At 42.1% G+C, this 18,414-nt stretch overlaps 2 protein-coding genes across 3 annotated transcripts; both read left to right on the top strand.

Annotated features, from left to right (window-relative positions):
* Positions 1-378: 378 nt before the first annotated feature.
* Positions 379-3,978, top strand: crk (v-crk avian sarcoma virus CT10 oncogene homolog). Its single transcript, XM_068745882.1, has 3 exons — positions 379-598; positions 1,084-1,670; positions 3,841-3,978. Exons 1-3 carry the CDS (start codon positions 379-381, stop codon positions 3,976-3,978), a joined length of 945 nt encoding a protein of 314 aa, XP_068601983.1.
* Positions 3,979-7,836: 3,858 nt separating this feature from the next.
* On the top strand, positions 7,837-13,956 carry ywhae1 (tyrosine 3-monooxygenase/tryptophan 5-monooxygenase activation protein, epsilon polypeptide 1). 2 transcript variants are annotated; one of them, XM_068745886.1, is made up of 6 exons: positions 7,837-8,108; positions 10,348-10,547; positions 10,904-11,010; positions 11,817-12,023; positions 12,572-12,708; positions 13,446-13,956. In XM_068745886.1, exons 1-6 carry the CDS (start codon positions 8,045-8,047, stop codon positions 13,490-13,492), a joined length of 762 nt encoding a protein of 253 aa, XP_068601987.1. In that variant the 5' UTR covers positions 7,837-8,044; the 3' UTR covers positions 13,493-13,956. The 2 variants fall into 2 exon arrangements, with proteins under 2 accessions (XP_068601987.1, XP_068601986.1); XM_068745885.1 differs by having other exon boundaries at positions 7,842-8,108; positions 13,440-13,956.
* Positions 13,957-18,414: the final 4,458 nt, after the last annotated feature.

The raw sequence follows: 18,414 nt of genomic DNA, 5'->3' as shown, positions 1-18,414 counted from the left end.
ACGCTGTGGCGTTTCGTGCACGTAATTATGACATCATATCCGGTGAGTGTTTTTTTTTTTTTTACGTATCCGCCATTTCAGTTTTTGAAGTTAGTTGTTATCTGACGATATATTTTAGCTGAAATTGTCTCTTTTTATAACGCACTGTTTGGTCGTGAGAATTCACCACCGGACGTACACCAAACAGAAGTCCATTTTGTTTCCGGTTGTGGTTCTCTGCTGGTGAATTCATGTCCGAACGGCTAACTGCGGATGTCGCCTTTTTACTAAACGTGCTCTAGGCGCTAAAGTTTCTGTATGAGTTGAAGGCTTTGCTTGCGGAAAACGGGAGGGAGAGAAGGAAAGGCCTGGTGAAGCCTCGGCTTTGGAGTGGTTACAATGGCCGGAAATTTTGACGCGGATGACCGTGGCAGCTGGTACTGGGGCCGGCTGAGCAGACAGGAGGCTGTCGCGCTTTTACAGGGGCAGAGGCACGGCGTGTTTCTGGTCCGGGACTCCATCACCAGCCCCGGCGACTACGTTCTGTCGGTATCGGAGAACTCCAAAGTCTCACATTACATCATTAACAGCATCAGCAACAACCGGCAATCCGGTCCAGGTAAGATAACGGGGTTTGGGGGGGGCCTCGGCATACGGAGATGCTGATGTGACCGTTCTTGCATGACTTGCACCAAAAGAGATGCGCAGTAGTGCTTTTTGCGTTCCCAAGTGTGACGAAGACGACGTGCGCGGCAATCTGACTGTGTTTTGGTTCAATCTAAACGTGATTAAATGAGAGATGAAGCACAGATCGTCTCAACACAAGCTCACAAGCTTAACTGCCATCTCACCCTGAAACAGTTGGACATCACCAATAGTTGGACGCACAGCCAATTTTGATAGACTTTGATCTGAACCTGTTATTTTTATTTGTAAAAAAAAAAAGAACAAAAGGAAAATACTTGTTTTATCATGTGTCTTCAATGGAAAGGAACAAAATAAAGGGAATTGCAATCTCCATGCTTCATTTTATAAATAGGATCTGTCACATTTGATGTCTGGCTCCTTTGTTCCACATCAAACCCTGTCATTTTTTCCCAACAGGTTTGACCCACCCAAGATTCCGTATTGGTGACCAAGAGTTTGATGCTCTCCCTGCTTTGCTAGAGTTTTATAAAATCCACTACTTGGACACCACCACTTTGATAGAACCCATCAACAAGTCCAAACACACCTCCTTCATTAATGTGGGCCCTGGTGGACCTCCACCGCGCCTGGAAGATGAGTATGTCCGAGCACTTTTCGATTTCCCTGGGAATGATGAAGAGGATCTCCCATTCAGGAAGAGCGATATTCTGAGAGTTCTTGAGAAGCCCGAGGAGCAGTGGTGGAATGCCCAGAACTCTGAAGGCCGAGCAGGTATGATCCCTGTGCCATATGTGGAGAAGTACCGACCGGCATCCCCAAGCTCAGTGGCGGGTCCTGGTGTTCCTGGGGGTCCACAGGGAAGCATAGGGGTGCTGGGGAACTCTGACAGTTCTGCAGCCCAATCTGGGACTCCACTACTTGGAGACCCCAGCCAGTATGCTCAACCCACCCCCCTCCCAAATCTCCAGAATGGACCGGTCTATGCTAGGGCCATACAAAAGAGGGTGCCCAATGCCTACGACAAGACTGCCCTGGCCTTAGAGGTAAATATGGACATGTTTGTTGTGTTTTTGACTCCAAGCCCACTTTTAATGTGTGCCAGGAGAAAAGCAGACAGGGAATAATAATTTAGCACCGATCCCGTTAGTTGTACTTGTAATTGTGTATTCCACTGTGAATGAAGCAGGTGGGGCGAGGAATCGATACCAGAATATGTAGTTCTAGACAGAGGTGTAGTTTTCCAGATAACCCACGGTAGTTGTTTTTTTGCTTTTGTTTTTTTACTATTTTTTTTAGTAAACATCAGGTGTCATCTTTCAGGATAAGACCTTACCAGTAGATTTTTTTACATAGTTTATTCAAGTATTTCACCAAGCTGTCTCACATGGCGGCTGGGCTTTTTGACTGTCCGGAAGCTCGAGCGGGGCTCCCACGGAGCAGGTCGTTGAGCGAAGGAAATGGCTTGTGTTTGGGAACAGGACCGTTTCCTCTGGTCTCTGTGAAGTCAGGAGTCAAGCTGAGCCAGGAGTGAGACTCGGCTACACACTTTTCAAGAGTATGTTTCTCGTGCCCTGTTGAACCAGTGATACCAATACCGATCCATCATTGGACTCCTCAAAGCTCTACCCTTCTTTTGATTTTTGTCTAGAATAGATAAAGAAGATGGCTGGATGGATGTAAAAACATAAGTCTGCTGGTTGGGTTTGTTTTCTCCAGCTCATGTGTCAGCTAATGACAGACAGATCCTTCGTATGAGTTTGTTTCTGCCTCTTCTACCTGTGTTCGACTCTTCATGCTTTGAACTGATCGAGTCTGCTGTCGTTGGTGAGGTGACTCAGCAAGGTGCCACTGCAAAGTTAATTATTAGCTCTTGTTTCCTTGTCTTGCTGTCTTCAGAAAGCCTGCTTGCCACAAAGATCAATCTTCCTTGAATGAAATAAATGAAAAATAATGTGTCATTCTGTTGCAGCTGTATCTTAACAATTGCATCTACCTTGACCTCCTTTGATATCTACCGACGTCGGTTAGACCTCATCTGTGATTTTTCAGGCTATGATGCGTTGACGCGTATATCGCCTCATTGTTGGCACAAGATACAACAGCAAGTTGTCTCTTTCTGTTCCAGTTTTTCAAAGCTTGTGTAGTAAGCTGTTCACACAGCCAGTGTAGTGGCCAGATTTTTAAAGATAATTGAATCTTTACATTCACACTTCAGCCACTCATTAGTGTTGCAACAACATTTTTGTATATTTAACGAACCCCCACTGTATTGTGTGCACAATCATAGTTCCTAGAACGGAGTTTTTAACACATTTATAAAGTCTTACTTCAGACTAGGTACTTTCCCAGCACAAGAGGAACCTTAAGGGATGTAAATATGAGCTAATGTGGCACGAAATCCACTTTTCAAACTGAAAAGTGGATTTTGGAAAACCTGAAATATTAGCCACATAAACAAGAACTTGTAATAGTAGCCTTAAAATTGTATTTGCATGTCGTGTTGTTAGACAAACCACTGATTTACACGACGAGCAGAAAACGTGAACAGATCAGAGACTCAAAGTGGGCTTTGACTGGTTGGGGAGAAAGAGAACTTGGGAGATAGATATTTTTGGAGGAGGAGGAGGGGTTTCTTAGAACAATAAAAATATTTCCCCACATTAACACAAGAAGGGTTGGCGTCAATGGCAACAAGTTATCACACTAAGAATATGAGCCCATCCATGTAACTCCTGCCTATTTAGTCTTCACTCGCGTTGACTTGAACTTTGGAACAGTCGTTTAGTTCTTGTTTGCTCAGGTTCAATGACACAGGAACAGCCACTCCTCTTCCTGTCCAGGTCAACTGTAGACACGCTTGCCACCATCCAAAAAGGAGGGATGCAAAGTTGTTTCTTTCATTTTCTTGAATCTGTTAATGATTTATTAATTCCCATAAATCAGGGTCCTGTTTTCAAATTGCTGCTCCAAATGTTATTCTTAAATCCTAAGATAGTTTGCAGCGATGTGAAACAGAAAAGAGCAGTAGTTCCTCATCTTTGGGAATATGGATTCAGTGGATATTTGCCTTTTTTAATTGATAAATATCTGAAGTTGTTAAATCATTATCAGACATGTAATTTGTTTTATGTGTTTCAGCTTTTCCTGGCAGTAAAAGGATTTGAAAGTCATTATACTCTTTAATAAGATTTTTTGTCTCTCCTCCCGCTACAGGTGGGAGACATGGTGAGGGTGACCAAAATAAACGTGAACGGCCAGTGGGAGGGTGAATGTAACGGCAAACGGGGCCATTTCCCCTTCACACACGTCAAACTCCTGGACCAGCACAACGCCGAAGATGAACTCAGCTGAGAGCGGACAGCCGAGTCACAACCCGGACGCTAATGTTGGACCCTTCCTCACCCACGACCGCCAAGTACAGTTACATAGAATGACTGGGAACAATACATTCAGGTCATCATAATGCACACCCAATCTATCACCCTCTGCTCTACCTGAATGATGGACATAAAAATGGGTCATGTGGTCTACAATACTGTAAATTGAACATCCTGTTCCCACATTATCCCAATCTTAGCTTCTCCCATTGTCCTCACTGTGGCTCATTATCGAAATCCACTCCGCAGGAGATTTCTCCCCACGATTCGGCCACGTCCTCTTCCTGTGTTGGAGACGGTAGATAACGGCTGATCTTCACTCACTCGTCACCGTTGTTCCAGCATCGTAGGGTCATGTCAGCTGTGATTACCGTGACGTGTGGAAGAGTTATGACACTTCGTGTGATTTGTCTTGTTTAACATTTTGTCAACAGGTTGACATTTTTACAAGCATTTACAAAAGGAGCAATACAATCAATTTTTGATTATTGTTTTTGTTTTGAGTCAGTTGACATAATTCGAACTTCTCTCAAATCTCTACTGTAAGTGCAAAGCTACCACCAGTAGCTGTTTAGATTAGCTTGAAATAACTTGCGCTTGATGCAGAGGCAAAAAGCTGGTCTATATTTATGAAAAGGTAAAACAATCTACTTCCTTTTTTTAAGTTTACTAACTAAAGTAGCTTTTATGATTAACCCATGCAAAAACCCTTGTTTAAAATACCATTCAGTTTTATGCACATTACTGTATGCAGAAACTGGGTAAACTAAATCTTGAGTTGCATGCACATAAATAAAGCATGATCTTTTCAGCCTGTCATTTTGGGAGATGATAGTTTCCATTTCAGTCTCTTGCTGGTAGGGAAACAAGGTGGAAAGCTAAAGGCTAGCTAGCCCCTCCGAGCCTTTATAATAAGCTAAGCTAGAACTTCCTGGTGGTAGCTTTTCATTTAGCGAGCTATGAGAGAATTGTATCAATATTATTTATCTTATGAAAGCAAATCAGCACATTTCCCTGCTGGTCTGATCGGTTTGATTCACACTGACAAAATGCTCAGACATCACTTAGACATGCCGTGGCAGCGTTATTTATTGCTACATTATCCCAAACCTATCTTCTCGATATGCTAATCACTCAAAGACATGGGAGTGCTGACTAATACACCATTCTAACATGTTGTGAAAACTTCCACAAGACCTTCACAGCATTAGGTCAGCGTGAGCCACGGCTGTGAAAGGGAGTAGCAGGGATGCTTAGATACAGTTGCAACATTTTGTCAGAGAGAAAAAGGAAAAGACGAGTCAAATGGAGGTGTACAGTGTCATGGTGATTAACACAACTGGGTTGAGACCAGCAGTTGTGAGCATCTTCATGTGCAGGCCGCAGCTATGAACCTGATGAACGCCAAGGCTGTTAGATACAAAAATAAAGACACTACATTCAGCATCTCACCTGCCACCTTGCCCCATCAGCCCTATCCACCCACCTACTATGACAAAGAACCACCAAGTAGTCTTTTGTAAGGAAGAGAAGGACATATTGTTGTGTAATTATGTACTATGTGATCATCATTACATGCTAAAGTATTGTCTTTTGTTTAATTTGTTGTTTCCATGTTGATTTTGTGCGGAACAAACTGTTTTGATGAACTTTTTACTGCTGCATTTTGGGAGGCAGTGATGGGTCGGAGTGGGTAAACGGACTCCGTGAGGGGTCATCTGTTGGATCCTGACCCTCACAAGTCTTCATGTTCTCTTGCATCGATGTACATGAATGAAGTTGAACGGCGTGAATGTAGACTGTCCACCATGTTAGATCGTACTCTCCTCTCGCATTAGAATTCATTCTGCAGAAAGCTCTGATTATACCTTAACAAAGCAGAGTGCTCCATGCTCACAATTGATCAGCATTGTCAAAGAGAAGAAAATGGTATGACTGGGTACCTGCCCTTCAATTTCTCCATTTTAATGACCTTGTTGTGACCTTGAACCTTTTGTTCTTTTAATCCTCTGGACTTACCTGCCTGCTTTCTTTGTATTCCCAGAAATTAATTCTGAACTACTTTTATTCCAAACCTTGTCCTTTCATGATGCACCAGCCAGCATGACATTTTAATATTATTGTTAGCCTTGACCTACCACGATGTCGATACTGCCAAGGACTCAGACAACAAGATTGTCTCCTGTTGAGGTTGAATTGATCTTTTTTTTTTACATCTGACAATCATCACTTTCATGTATCAAAGCAGACTGGTTTGTATTGAAGTAGGCTGGGTATGTAACGTAGACCATGTTCAATGCTTAGAATTTAAGCAGTCAGATCTTGCTCTTATAAGAGGCATCCTTTGAGTTGTTGTACAGTGCACCGTCCCACCTGTAGGTGGCACTGTCTTCATTCACAGACATTAGTTCCGAGTGGAGACTTGATTTTGCCAGTGCTTGAGATATTAAAGTTGATGGATTTGATTTTTTTTTCTTCATTAAGGTTTTTAAATTATCCTTGGTCGGTTCCACAGATTGTTTTCATGGCATTGTAGCTTTGCCTGACCAGTTCGGGAATCGTTGCACATTTCATTTTCCAAACCGACGTTTAAATTTTGACAATTTAAAAAGACTGACTACTTGGAAACATCTTATTAGTTGAAGTGTGTTCACTGCCAGCTTTTGACACAGTCCATTTTTTTAACCTGTGTGCTTTTAATCAAATCAAGCTTCTTTGCCATTCGTGCTGCACATGGACAAATATTTGTATACATTTGTTAACAATGAGACCATCAAGATGCTTTTTTGTTAAGTAGCTCTGCATAAGTCATTCATTTCCTTTTCACTAAAAGGAAGGGGTGGAAAATTCCAGCAGAAATTGTGATGATATGAAAATGTGCCATTTTATTATAACACTATTCTTTGAAGACAATTGAAAATACCTGTTTATTTTCTGTAGTATGTAATGTGTTACTATGCTAGTAAATAAAGTCACCCACGACAAATGATTTGTTTGATGTATGGACTTTTGTATGAGAGTGGAAACAGTCTTGTGAATTGGAAAGCTTCCTCATTGTTTCGCAACCATTGCACATTTTAATCCCTAGTTTCTGGTCATTTTTTATTTTATTTTCATGGTTACAAGTTAGATATGGATTTTTTTCTGGTGGTTTTCTCAGATAATTTCTGGGACATAATTCAAACTCAATATTATATAAATGTACATATTTCCTATGGACTGGAGAGGTTTCCGTTAAAATTCTGGGAATTTTATACTTTCTTTATTTTGAAACGTGACAAAGTTAACAAAAACAGCAAATAGGGACAATTTAAATGACATTTGAAGCCTTCATTAGATACTCCTACAGTGGGGGATCCTGAGTAATGCATTTTTGTCAGAGTTATTTAAAATTACAGTGTTACAATTATAAAAACTTGAAATGTAATTTCTTGTGCTCCACCCCTCCCCTCAAATTTAATAGTAGTAGTAGTTTATTGCCAGTAATACCTGTGATTCTCTGCTGTCGTTGTACTTGGCTTATTATTTTGGAGTCAATTGAAAACGTAAGTATTAATTCCTGAAAAGTTAATGTTAGGGTGGTCTGTGTGTGATGTCATCTCACATTTAAATATTTTAATAGTTATTTTAAATACTTTGAATATCCTCTCACAGATCTTCTACTATTGAAAGACTATCAATCAACACTGCAGATTTTTTCTATTTATTTTTTTTATCAACGTAACAAAATGCATTTACTCGTAATTAACAAACTATCATACCAAATGAAACGTACAGAAGTGCTTGCTGTCTCTGCACAAACACAGCGACCACCCGGGGGTCGTGTCAGAGCTGGTGACTCGTGTCGTGTGTCTCTGCTCGACGCGGATGAGGGTAGTCGCCATCTTTACTACATCCCAGCACACGAGCTGCCGGTGGGGCGGAACAGCACTCATCGACCCGCTTGATTTCGAGGAACCAGCCAGACCTGACAGTCTTTCGCCGAAGAATTAGCGTTTGAGTTCCTCGTTCGCGTCGCCGTACCTGCGTCTCACTACACAATGGGGGAGCGAGAAGACCTCGTTTATCAGGCAAAACTTGCCGAGCAGGCAGAGAGATATGACGGTAAGCTACACGCAGAGGGCTTGTTCGGAATGGGGCATATTAGCCGCAGGGTTGCTCTCTAATAGCTAACTAGCCGACGGTAACTGAGAATCATTCAGCTAGCAGTTAGCTTAATATTAGCTATGGCTACCAAGAGAGCAGACGATGCTGCCACAGCTACCTTTTTAGTTGGCATGATAATTGTTCCTTTTTGGGGGAGAAACTACTTCCGTATCAATCAAAAGCTAGTTCCAGGGATTCGCTGTCGTTTCTAAAGTTGTGAGAATGTGACGAAAAGTGGCTAACGTTAGCGAAGGTGCTACAACAAAATGGCGGATTATTGGAGCGTGAGCTGTCAGGGGTTACCTCCCCTGCACCATGCTAGTCCTCTCGGCTAACGCTGGGGCCGCTCTCAGAATAATGCCGTGTCATGCTGCTGTCTCTGCAGCTAGCTAATGTGTGAAGCGTTTGCTGAATTGTGTTACTAACCGCCTTTGAGTACGACTGCGGCGGGAGCCACTTTGAGCCTGCTGCGTGTTAACAGTCAGTGGCTTGGGAGGGCAGTTGTTCACTGGGGGGGGGGGGGGTATTCTGCTGAAAGCAGGCTCTGCGGATCGATTGGTGAAGATGACGCCCTCTTCCTCTCTGGAACACTCTGTAAGACTATCATATCATTAGAGGCTGTTTTTAGACCTCTGCCTTTGCCACCGATACATGCCTTGCCCAGTAACACAAAGTGAATGTGCTATGACTCATTCACGGAATTTGGACCGAGTGTATTTATTGGGTGACGTGTGATTGACTGGATAGATGGTAAATTACTGGAATGTAATCAAATTAAATGTGATATTGTGATTATCAAACGTTAACTAGATTAATTCCTGGAGGGCTTCATTAGCAGGAGTCGGTGACGTTCCATCATGCTTTCATCTGAGCAGCGTTACACTCGGAAGGGAGAAGTTGCTGTCCTGTAGCCTGATTACATTTCTCAGAATCTGTTCCTTATTTATAAATAATGATTCAGAAAAGTTTTATATATATATATATATATGTGTACGTGCTTGTTTGGATCTGCAACCTTTTTTTTGGTCTGGGCACAATTTGCATGTTGCAAATTTGTCGTTCTAAAAAGGTTTTTTGAAGTCAAGCCATACTGGGCTACTTTGCTTAACGTTCCTAACCTGTCATGAGAGGGTTGTCCTATGATCGAGAGGTTGGCGGTTCGATTCCAGGCTCGTGCACATGTGTACACTGTTGTTGTGTCCTTAGGCAAGACACTTCACCCACATTGCCTGTGTGAATGTAGTGAGCGAGTGAATGTCGGTGGGGTCAGGAGGACTGATGGCTCAGATTGGCAGCCTCGCCCCTGTCATCTTGCCAAGTATGGAGTGAATGAATAATGCACATACCATGTAAAGCGTCTTTGAGTATCTAGAAAAGCGCGATATAAAATCAATGCATTATTATTATTATTATTATTATTATTATTATTATTATTATCTAGGGAGGCACCGATTTAAAAAGCCTGACCTGCCGATACAACACAACCTAAATCACCAATAAGGTGTCCATGGTTTTAGGTTTTCTTTAGTGTAGTGCAAAAATAAAAAATGACCAAAAATATTCCACAGAAAATAGTGCAGCGTGTGTAACATGTTCATCAATCAATGAGTAACACGAATTAACATGGTGCAGGTCATTGTACATTAATGGCAGTTTTTATTTTGATGAACTAAAGCACTTCTGATTTTTCACCAGACAGGCAAAGTCTTTTCTCATCTACATGTCCAGCCAAGCTAAACAGACGCTCGCTTTCACTACAGCAGGGGGCGGAGCCATCGGCAGGGCTGTCAGTGATCTCATTCTGTCGCTATTCTTATCCGCCATGACCATGTCGGTGTCGTTGATAACGGCACCCGAAAGTATGGTTATTTGTTGTAGCTACCTCAAACCTTGTCATTTCCTTTCGTTTGTAGAAGCAAAATACTGCTGTGCACTTTATTTTTGGTGAGAGGCTCAAAACGGGACTGCAGTGTAACCTGCTGCACAAGTTATGTTTATTTTCAATCAAATAGGATTGGAACATTGCAGGTGTGTGCTGTCATCATATCCTTGATCTGTTATGTTATTGGTTCTCACTGACAAAGCAGACCTCAGTGAAATGTACACATCCTTGAGTAATCATTTGGTGTTTTCCCAATGATGTCAAAGTTTCCGCTGCGGAGTTTTTACAGGCGTGTTATATGTGTCTCCTCAACAGAGATGGTGGGTTCCATGAAGAATGTGGCAAGCATGGATGTAGAGCTCACAGTTGAGGAGCGGAATCTCCTATCGGTGGCTTACAAGAACGTGATCGGAGCTCGGAGAGCCTCCTGGAGGATAATCAGCAGTATTGAGCAGAGGGACGAGAGCAAGGGTGGAGAAGAGAAGATGAAGATGACCCGAGAATACAGGCAAAAGGTGAGGCAGTCGATGTCACCTCATTAATAAGCTTATTTGTATTTAGACACAACCTGGGTTCAGTGTCCCAAATATGTTCTAGACAAAGATAGATGGATACATATAACCATGTGTTTGTGTATGTATATATATTTCCATAGAAGGGTAGATAACATCCAGAATAAGGTTACCGAAACATTTATATTTGTAAGTCCTCGATGTCTGGTTTCTGGTTTGGCTGCAGTTGGAAGTTCTACGCTTCCTCTTGTGCACAGTGGCAGGTGACAAACTTGGATTGGCATAGGCATCCAGGGGGGGAAATGTAATCTAAATTCAACGACTGAAGATGTGTTTCTATTGTTCATTTTGTTTGGCAGGTTGAGGATGAGCTGAAGTCCATCTGTAATGACATTCTGGAGGTGCTGGATAAGCACCTACTCTGTTGTGCCACTTCTGGAGAATCTAAGGTTTTCTACAACAAAATGTAAGAGCACTGTGCTCTGAATGTTAATTAATACATAGACAAATTAACTCTATCTGGTTCCTAGGCAAAGTAATGACAATTGTTTGTCGGGTTGTAACGGTTCACGTAACGGTTCTGCATGTTCGGTTCGGTCTACTTGCCTACCGTTTCAATTTTCTGCATATTTTCTCATTACATTTAATACTAGCGTGATTTAAGCGCTCCGTGCGGAACTCAAGTCCTGTGCGAGTTTCCGCATGGACACCTCTGAGTGTCGGACACTGTTCCCTGACTGGGAGGTGCACTGGAAGATCACGGGCGTGCAAGTTAGTAGTACTAGTAGTAGTAGCAGTAGCATCTGTCATATACAGGCTGTTGCTGCTCAAAGTGTTCAAAGTTTACAGTTTTAACTTATTAATAATTTTATTAAGATTTTTAAATTGTTACAATACAATAGTTTCAAAAATCTGTCTAATTTATTTGAAATATCACCCAAATGGGTCGCTTTTATTTATTTATACAAATTCTATTGTTTGCATTTTTAAACCGAGCACCTCAGGAAATCAAACCGAGCCGAAATTAAATTTTAGCGTACCGTTAGACCCCTAATCGTTTGTGCTTATGTGTTTGACATGATCCTGGGGTTTAAATATGGAACATTTACAGGACTGGAGGAACCTTTATAGCATTTAACAAATGGAACAGTTTTAGGAATATTAATTTCAAATCTAACTCTACCATAACATCCCATAACAGAAATTCATCCACAATAACACTGTAATTGTCAGAGTGAATTTTGAGAGGACTTGTTTTTTCCACCCTTTCAGGAAGGGTGACTACCATAGGTATCTGGCTGAGTTTGCCACTGGTAACAACAGAAAGGAGGCAGCAGAGAATAGCCTTTTGGCTTACAAAGCTGCGACCGATCTAGCCGCGTTGGATCTGTGTCCCACACACCCCATTCGACTTGGCCTCGCCCTCAACTTCTCCGTCTTCTACTACGAGATCCTCAGCTCGTCTGACCGCGCTTGCAGGTTAGTCTCGCTGCAGTTTGTCTGGACGTGTATTATAATCTTGTGGTTGCATAGCTCTGGCACAAACGTGATTGTGTTTGAATACTGATCAGGGTTGTGTGAGTCCTGACTAACTAACCAAGGTACCAGCTCTCAATCCTCTAAGGTGACAAGAACACTGTAACTAAGTAACTAACTACCTTTTGCCCTGCTTTGGTCATTGTGAATCATGAGACTGAAACTATAGAGCCTTACTTCATTGTTAGAGGTACTCTTTGTTCTTGCTGGTCGCCAGGAGAGGTGCAGCAGGAGAGAGCGAGGGAGCGACGCTCCAAAGAAAATGACGTACCGATGTGTTAAAACATTTATGTGAACAATTTGTACTCGATACTCGCGATTTCGTTCATTTCATACATCTCATGTGGAGCAACCCGCGATACATCCAGTATATTTGATATATCGTCCAGCTCTAATATATTCTATCAATATGTATGTATAATTTGTAGTAATATATGGTGTTAATGTGATGTGCACCACACTCCTACTCGAGTTTGCTAACTACTTCTCAGGTTGGCAAAGGCTGCGTTTGATGACGCCATCGCAGAACTGGACTCCCTGAATGAAGACAGTTACAAGGACTCTACACTTATCATGCAGTTGTTACGTGACAACCTGACACTATGGACTTCAGATATGCAGGGAGAGGGTAAGATAGCACGGCTCCCACATTCTTAACTCTTATCTAGCCTATTGTAGTCCAATTCAACTTTATCTGCAATGTTTGTCAGAGCTCGATACACTTTTGTTTTTTGCAGGACAAAGTAATCCATACATGTGACTAATGATTGTATATTTGTCACTACATTGTGTGACATGCCATCATTCGAGGAGTAACAGCAGCAATCGTCTATAGGACTGCTCAAAATCTGCTGGATTCCATCTTGCTTAAGTCTCTAACAATCCCCGAGTTGTATCCGCCCAAAAACCACGATGACCAAGGTGTTGTCTTCATGGATGCAAAAGGAAAAGGCAGTTTTTGATGGTCAGGATTTCTGTAAAAAGCTGAAATTGATCTTAATGAGTTAATTTTCAACGCTGTCCACGCACTTTCTTCACCTCTGTTCGTTTCGTCATCACCGTTCTTGAGAAAAATAACGAGACACAATACATTTCACTCGGCTTCCAACACCGAGACGACATTTAGTGTTCAGGATATCTATCCTTTCTCTTGTTTCTAGACCTTAATTAGGGCATTGCAGATTCCAATTTGAAAAAGGCAACCCACGTTGTCCCTCAAAATGCATGTGCCACTCTTGTAAGAATATTTTCAAAGCAAATTAACAGTTATTATTTGAAATATGTTTGCGTTCATTGACTTTCCAAAACTGCACAGCTGAATGACGGTAGCAAACGTTGATGCTGTTTTCTCTCCACCAGGTGAAGAACAGAACAAAGAGGTACTGCAAGATGTTGAAGACGAGGCCCAGTGAGACGATGCCACCAACAACTTGAGATCCTCCCCTCCCCTTCTCACACTCCTCCCCCCTGCGCCTACTCTTTGCTTTCTGTGATTCACCTTCCTCTCCTTTTCCCCGTTTTCTTCCGCCCCAGCAGGGATAGGGAGTTAGCAAGATTATTTGTCCTCTTCTTTTTTTATTTTTATATTAACCCTCACATCATTCAACTAAATATCACTTAATTGAGATGGGAAATCAAATGCTTGAAAGCTGAAGAAAGAGTCCCTGGAATGTCCCCCCTCCCCCCTTTTGTCCTGGTACAAGCAGTTTTGAAATTGTTTTCTTTATTTTCATTATTGTGTTTTTTTTTGTTTTTTTTTGCTTCAATATTTTTATCAGTTGCTGGATGTATTGAGATTTTCTTTTCTTAATGTAATTACAGAAATTAACTTTTATTACTGATAATGTTGACTATTAAAAGAGCAAATTATCTTGTTTTTCCGTGAGATGTCATTGAATCATTTTACCTTTTTTTAATGGGCAATTTGGAAAATTACAAGTGCCCTTATTAGTTTAGGTTTTCAGAGAATGTTGGCGTAATATGACATCCATGTGGGGCAGAGAATTGCTTAACTTTTACACCACTGATTTGGTTTTTAAGTTTCTGTCGTTACTTTAGTACTGTACTTATTGCTGACATACTATAACTGCAAAACATATTGCATCTCTAAAGGTTGATTTATCGGTGCCTGGTTTTATTTGAAACGTGGGAGGTGTAAAAGTCAAGTCTCTGTTTGGCCCCACACCTCCAAAGAGCGCTGAAATCTAAATAATCAGTGCTTGCATGTTGTAATAAATACTTTTCTGCTCTGTCCCCCTCTTACTAACGTTTTCTTTCTTAGCTTTGCTTCTCTTCTTTGCATCATTCTGTGTAACTTGGAGCTGATTTGTACTACTGGATATCTGACTGGAGCCGCAAACAGGGAATCTGTATTGTTCTTATTGAAAAACAGCATGGAATTAACAATAAAAACCTAAATTAAACATTACAAATGGTCTTGACACATTTCTAATTCTGTGTGACTCCATCTGTTGAACTTCAGGATTGTCAAACTGTCTTTTTAGAAAGCAGAAGTGATTGTAAATGAAAGTGACGAGTGCAATGGAGAGGCAATAGAAAGGCGAGACCCCCGAAGAAGTCAGGAACAGACTCCATGGGGGTGAAAGATAAATGGCGGTCCGACTGCATGTAAACCGGATGTGATGGGGTGCTGCTGCATGATGCTGTGGTCGCCATGCTGGTTCGGTGTGTCTTCAACAGTGTCACACGCTAACCCCCCCCCCCCCCCACACACACACACACACACCTCCATGCTTCACAGTGGGGACATGCATGAAGAGACCATCCATCCACCTTTTCATCAGACCAAAGCGCAGGTCACGGGTCTGATGTCCTGGTTTTTCTTGATCCGAGCAGTTCTCTTCTTGTCTAATCTCAGGCTGAGGCTGGTGATGAACTCATCCCCAGCAGCGAAGGCGACCCTTGGTCTTCTGTTCCCAGGGCGGTCCTCATGAGGGGCCGCTTTCATCATAGCTTATGATGGTTTTTGCAACTGCACTCGAAGACGTGTTAAACGCTCTTGAAATGTTCCAGACTGGCTTGACTTTTATGTCTCAGTAATGACGGACTGTTGTTTCCATAATGTGAATGTTGTTGAATGTTTTGTCTTTATTTTTTATTTTTTTTTCCTGATGCAAAAAAGACTGAACAGACCTTTAAAGAAGACATATTTTATTAATGTAATTGGGTTTTTTTGTCTGATAATAACATTACCGGTAATAGTTATTGAAACTAACAGTCCAACATGGAGAAACAGAAGTGATGGACGGTATGTAAAACAGTAGAAAATAAAAAGTAACTAAAGTGGTGTGAACAGATTAGCTGTAACCAGATGACTCTAGTCAGATCCTCTAGTTCCCTCTGCGGGTCAGGTTAACAGACACGTTCCCACTGATCACCTCATAGCTTTCGCTAACAGGTATTTTTATGATGCTCTTTAGAACTGGTGAGAACTCAGTCCACTGTTCATCCGACTGTGACTGGCAGGTCATAGTTACGGAAGTATATCCCAATTAGAATCTTTTTTTAGTCATAAATGACAGTGAAGTAATCAATTTATTAATCAGGTTATAGCATTAAAAAAAAGTAACTACTGATTTGTGTGTGTAAAATGAAGTTAAACTAAGGCTAATGTCGAGCTGAGTGGAAGCACCAAAAACATAAAGCATTTCCTGGTGACAGTGAAGTACCACAAAATACTCAGTGTATATGCAATGGACAAATAGCTGACGAGTCCTGAAATAATAAACTGGTATAATATAAACTGAATAGTTGAGATCTCTGACAGTTTTAGTGGCTAGAGTTACAATCTAGAAGAAATACTGGAGCGCTTCTCACTTTGGTGTTTCAAATAGTGACATGTCAGATGATGGTGGAGAGTTAGATGAATCAACAGTATAAACACAGTGCAGTCATAGATAAAGAAACGATACTTGAAACGCAAAAGAAGGTTGCAATGATGCGTTGTACCATTTAACTGATTACATGACATCAAAAGGTTTTGGATCCTGGTAGAAGACATTCTGACAGAACTCTTCACTACATGCAAGTAGAGGAGAGTCTGCTTATTCAAGATAGGATGCAGGATCTCAGTCAGTGGTACAAAAACTGACACTACGGGACTAGACATGTAGCTACAGTATACATCCTGCTGTAATCTGAAACCTCCAGAGGGCAGCAAATTCCATCTAATCTGAAAGACATCGCTCACTCAAAGACGATGTCCATATTTCCCTGCCCGTGCTGTGAGATAGCATAGCAGCAGCTGTGCGTCCCATTCATGATGTTTGACCCCCTACAGCCGAACCCCCGTCCTCAAGCTTCCCTCCTGTGGAAACTGGCAGTTTTTTGTTGTCAGAGCAAGATTGCTGTTTGCAGAGTACGACCCAGAGTTTTAAACGTCAAAGGAATATTATAAACTTCCTTTTGTGCTGCTGAGAGAATGGCTTTAAATAGCCAGGGTTATTTTAAGGCACCACTACCGAGCCCAGGTCCGATCTGGTTACAGGACTACTCTGTCCAGCGCCACACCCTTTAAACATACACTTATCATACAATTACTTTGACATTGAGTGTTTGAGTGTAACTGCGTGAGTGCACGGTTACGCACACGCAGGCAGAATGAGAGCCCGTCAGGTGCTGAAGTCTCTCTTCATCACGTCACACAGTGTCCTGGCTTCAACTTAATGTCTCATTGATTTAAAGTGAATAATAATTCACTAAATTGGCTGATTCTACAACATATAAAGTCAAATTGAAAGTGATTGCATCGGTTTGGTCACGGCCAAGAATTTGCCTATTTTGGCATTTTTATGTATACATTTTGGATCCTGGTTGATTTTCATACACTTCTATGATAGAGGTTATTGATTACCTCCATTGAAGTTGTCATAGAGCACAAACTATTAAACTATTAGTTGTCCCTCAAAGTGTCAAAATTTCAAAATGACCATTCTGTTGTCTTTGTTGAAGCATAGAGCATAAAGTGAAACGATGTTTTTTAAACGCATGTTTTGCCACTGCCGAGTTGTTTCCTGACTCATCCTTCGTCTTCTCATCCTGAATTATACTTGAAGGGAAGGAAACACACAATAACACACACACACTCACACACATGGAAATGTAATATGAGATTCCTTTGTCCTGCAGCCTGATGAAGGAACTCCTGGTATTTGACCTGTCATCCATTAATCCTCAGAGATACTCGTCAAACACAATAGAAAACCAAGATAAAGAAGCGGCGTCTCCACAATCTCACCCAAACATGTGGATCTGGGTAGGAAAGCAGCAAACAAATGTTTTCAGAACACTACTGACATCAATTTAAAGTAATCAACATTTAGACTCCTCAAAGTTGAGATCAGGTCAGTAGCTTTCATCGCTTTACCTCTAAATAATTAAAAAAACATTAAAATTAACTAAAATATGAAAAAATACAGACAAATACAAAGGTTGCCTCCCCTTGTGCTACACTGCAAATGTACAGCAGCAGAAATGGCGTGCTTATCTTTTAATGATTATTGGACGTCTTCTTGCTGTGGAGCGAGGAAGAGGAGGGTCTGCTACGGCGAGTGAGAGTCTGTGCTTGTGTTTGAGTGAGTGGGTGTTTTTCAGGGCTGCAGGCTTCCTGTTGATGCCAGGGGTCAGAGGTGAAAGGATGCATGCCACTCACTTACCCCCTCTCTCAGCAGCAGCCTGTGATGTACAGTGGGGGGCAATAAGTATTGATCACATCACCAGTACTGAGTAAATACCGTAAATTCCGGACTATAAGCCGCAACTTTTTTCCCATGCTATGAACCTTGCGGCTTATATACCGGTGCGCTCTATAGTCCGGAATTTACGGTATATTTACTTAAATAAGTAAATAGAAGTTCTAATTAGGGCTGTCAAAAATAACGCGTTAGCCCAACAGGACTTGACAACTGCACTAGAGAGGCGGTTTGGGGAACGGCCGGCCAACCGGCGCCGCCGGGAAGGAGAGGACCTGGGCACCGTCGCTGCAGACGTGCAGCTGCGTGCCCAGCAGGGCTACCCACACGCCGACGCAGCTGTTCAGGGGGAACTAGCCCGCCGCGCCTTCCTGTGGACGCCAACGACACCAAGCTGATGACAGTGACGGGGGAAACAGTTGTCATGGGGGGGCTGCTGACAGTGGGGGTCGGAGACCAGGAGGTGATCCATGAGTTCTGGCTCGCCAACATCCGGGTCAGTGTATCACCGGCCTGGACCTGCTGAGCCGCTGGGGAGCCCAGTGTGTTGTCGTGCTAGAAATGAGTTTGCAGTAAATTGGGGGGTATTAACTTTGCCGGGGTATTTCCGCTTTGTGTGAATC

The sequence above is a fragment of the Brachionichthys hirsutus genome, chromosome 11, assembly GCF_040956055.1.
Source record: "Brachionichthys hirsutus isolate HB-005 chromosome 11, CSIRO-AGI_Bhir_v1, whole genome shotgun sequence".
NCBI lineage: Eukaryota > Metazoa > Chordata > Actinopteri > Lophiiformes > Brachionichthyidae > Brachionichthys > Brachionichthys hirsutus.
Note: the sequence above shows the minus strand (reverse complement) of the source record. Positions and strands in the feature narration are given on the sequence as shown.

Bases quoted from the DNA above. Each gene is read 5' to 3' on its own strand.
- crk (XM_068745882.1), top strand. From the start codon at position 379: ATGGCCGGAAATTTTGACGCGGATGACCGTGGCAGCTGGTACTGGGGC. The intron at 599-1,083 runs GTAAGATAACGG...TTTTCCCAACAG, and splicing joins CAACCGGCAATCCGGTCCAG to GTTTGACCCACCCAAGATTC. The intron at 1,671-3,840 runs GTAAATATGGAC...CTCCCGCTACAG, and splicing joins AGACTGCCCTGGCCTTAGAG to GTGGGAGACATGGTGAGGGT.
- ywhae1 (XM_068745885.1), top strand. From the start codon at position 8,045: ATGGGGGAGCGAGAAGACCTCGTTTATCAGGCAAAACTTGCCGAGCAG. The intron at 10,548-10,903 runs GTGAGGCAGTCG...TTTGTTTGGCAG, and splicing joins CCCGAGAATACAGGCAAAAG to GTTGAGGATGAGCTGAAGTC. The intron at 11,011-11,816 runs GTAAGAGCACTG...CCACCCTTTCAG, and splicing joins AAGGTTTTCTACAACAAAAT to GAAGGGTGACTACCATAGGT.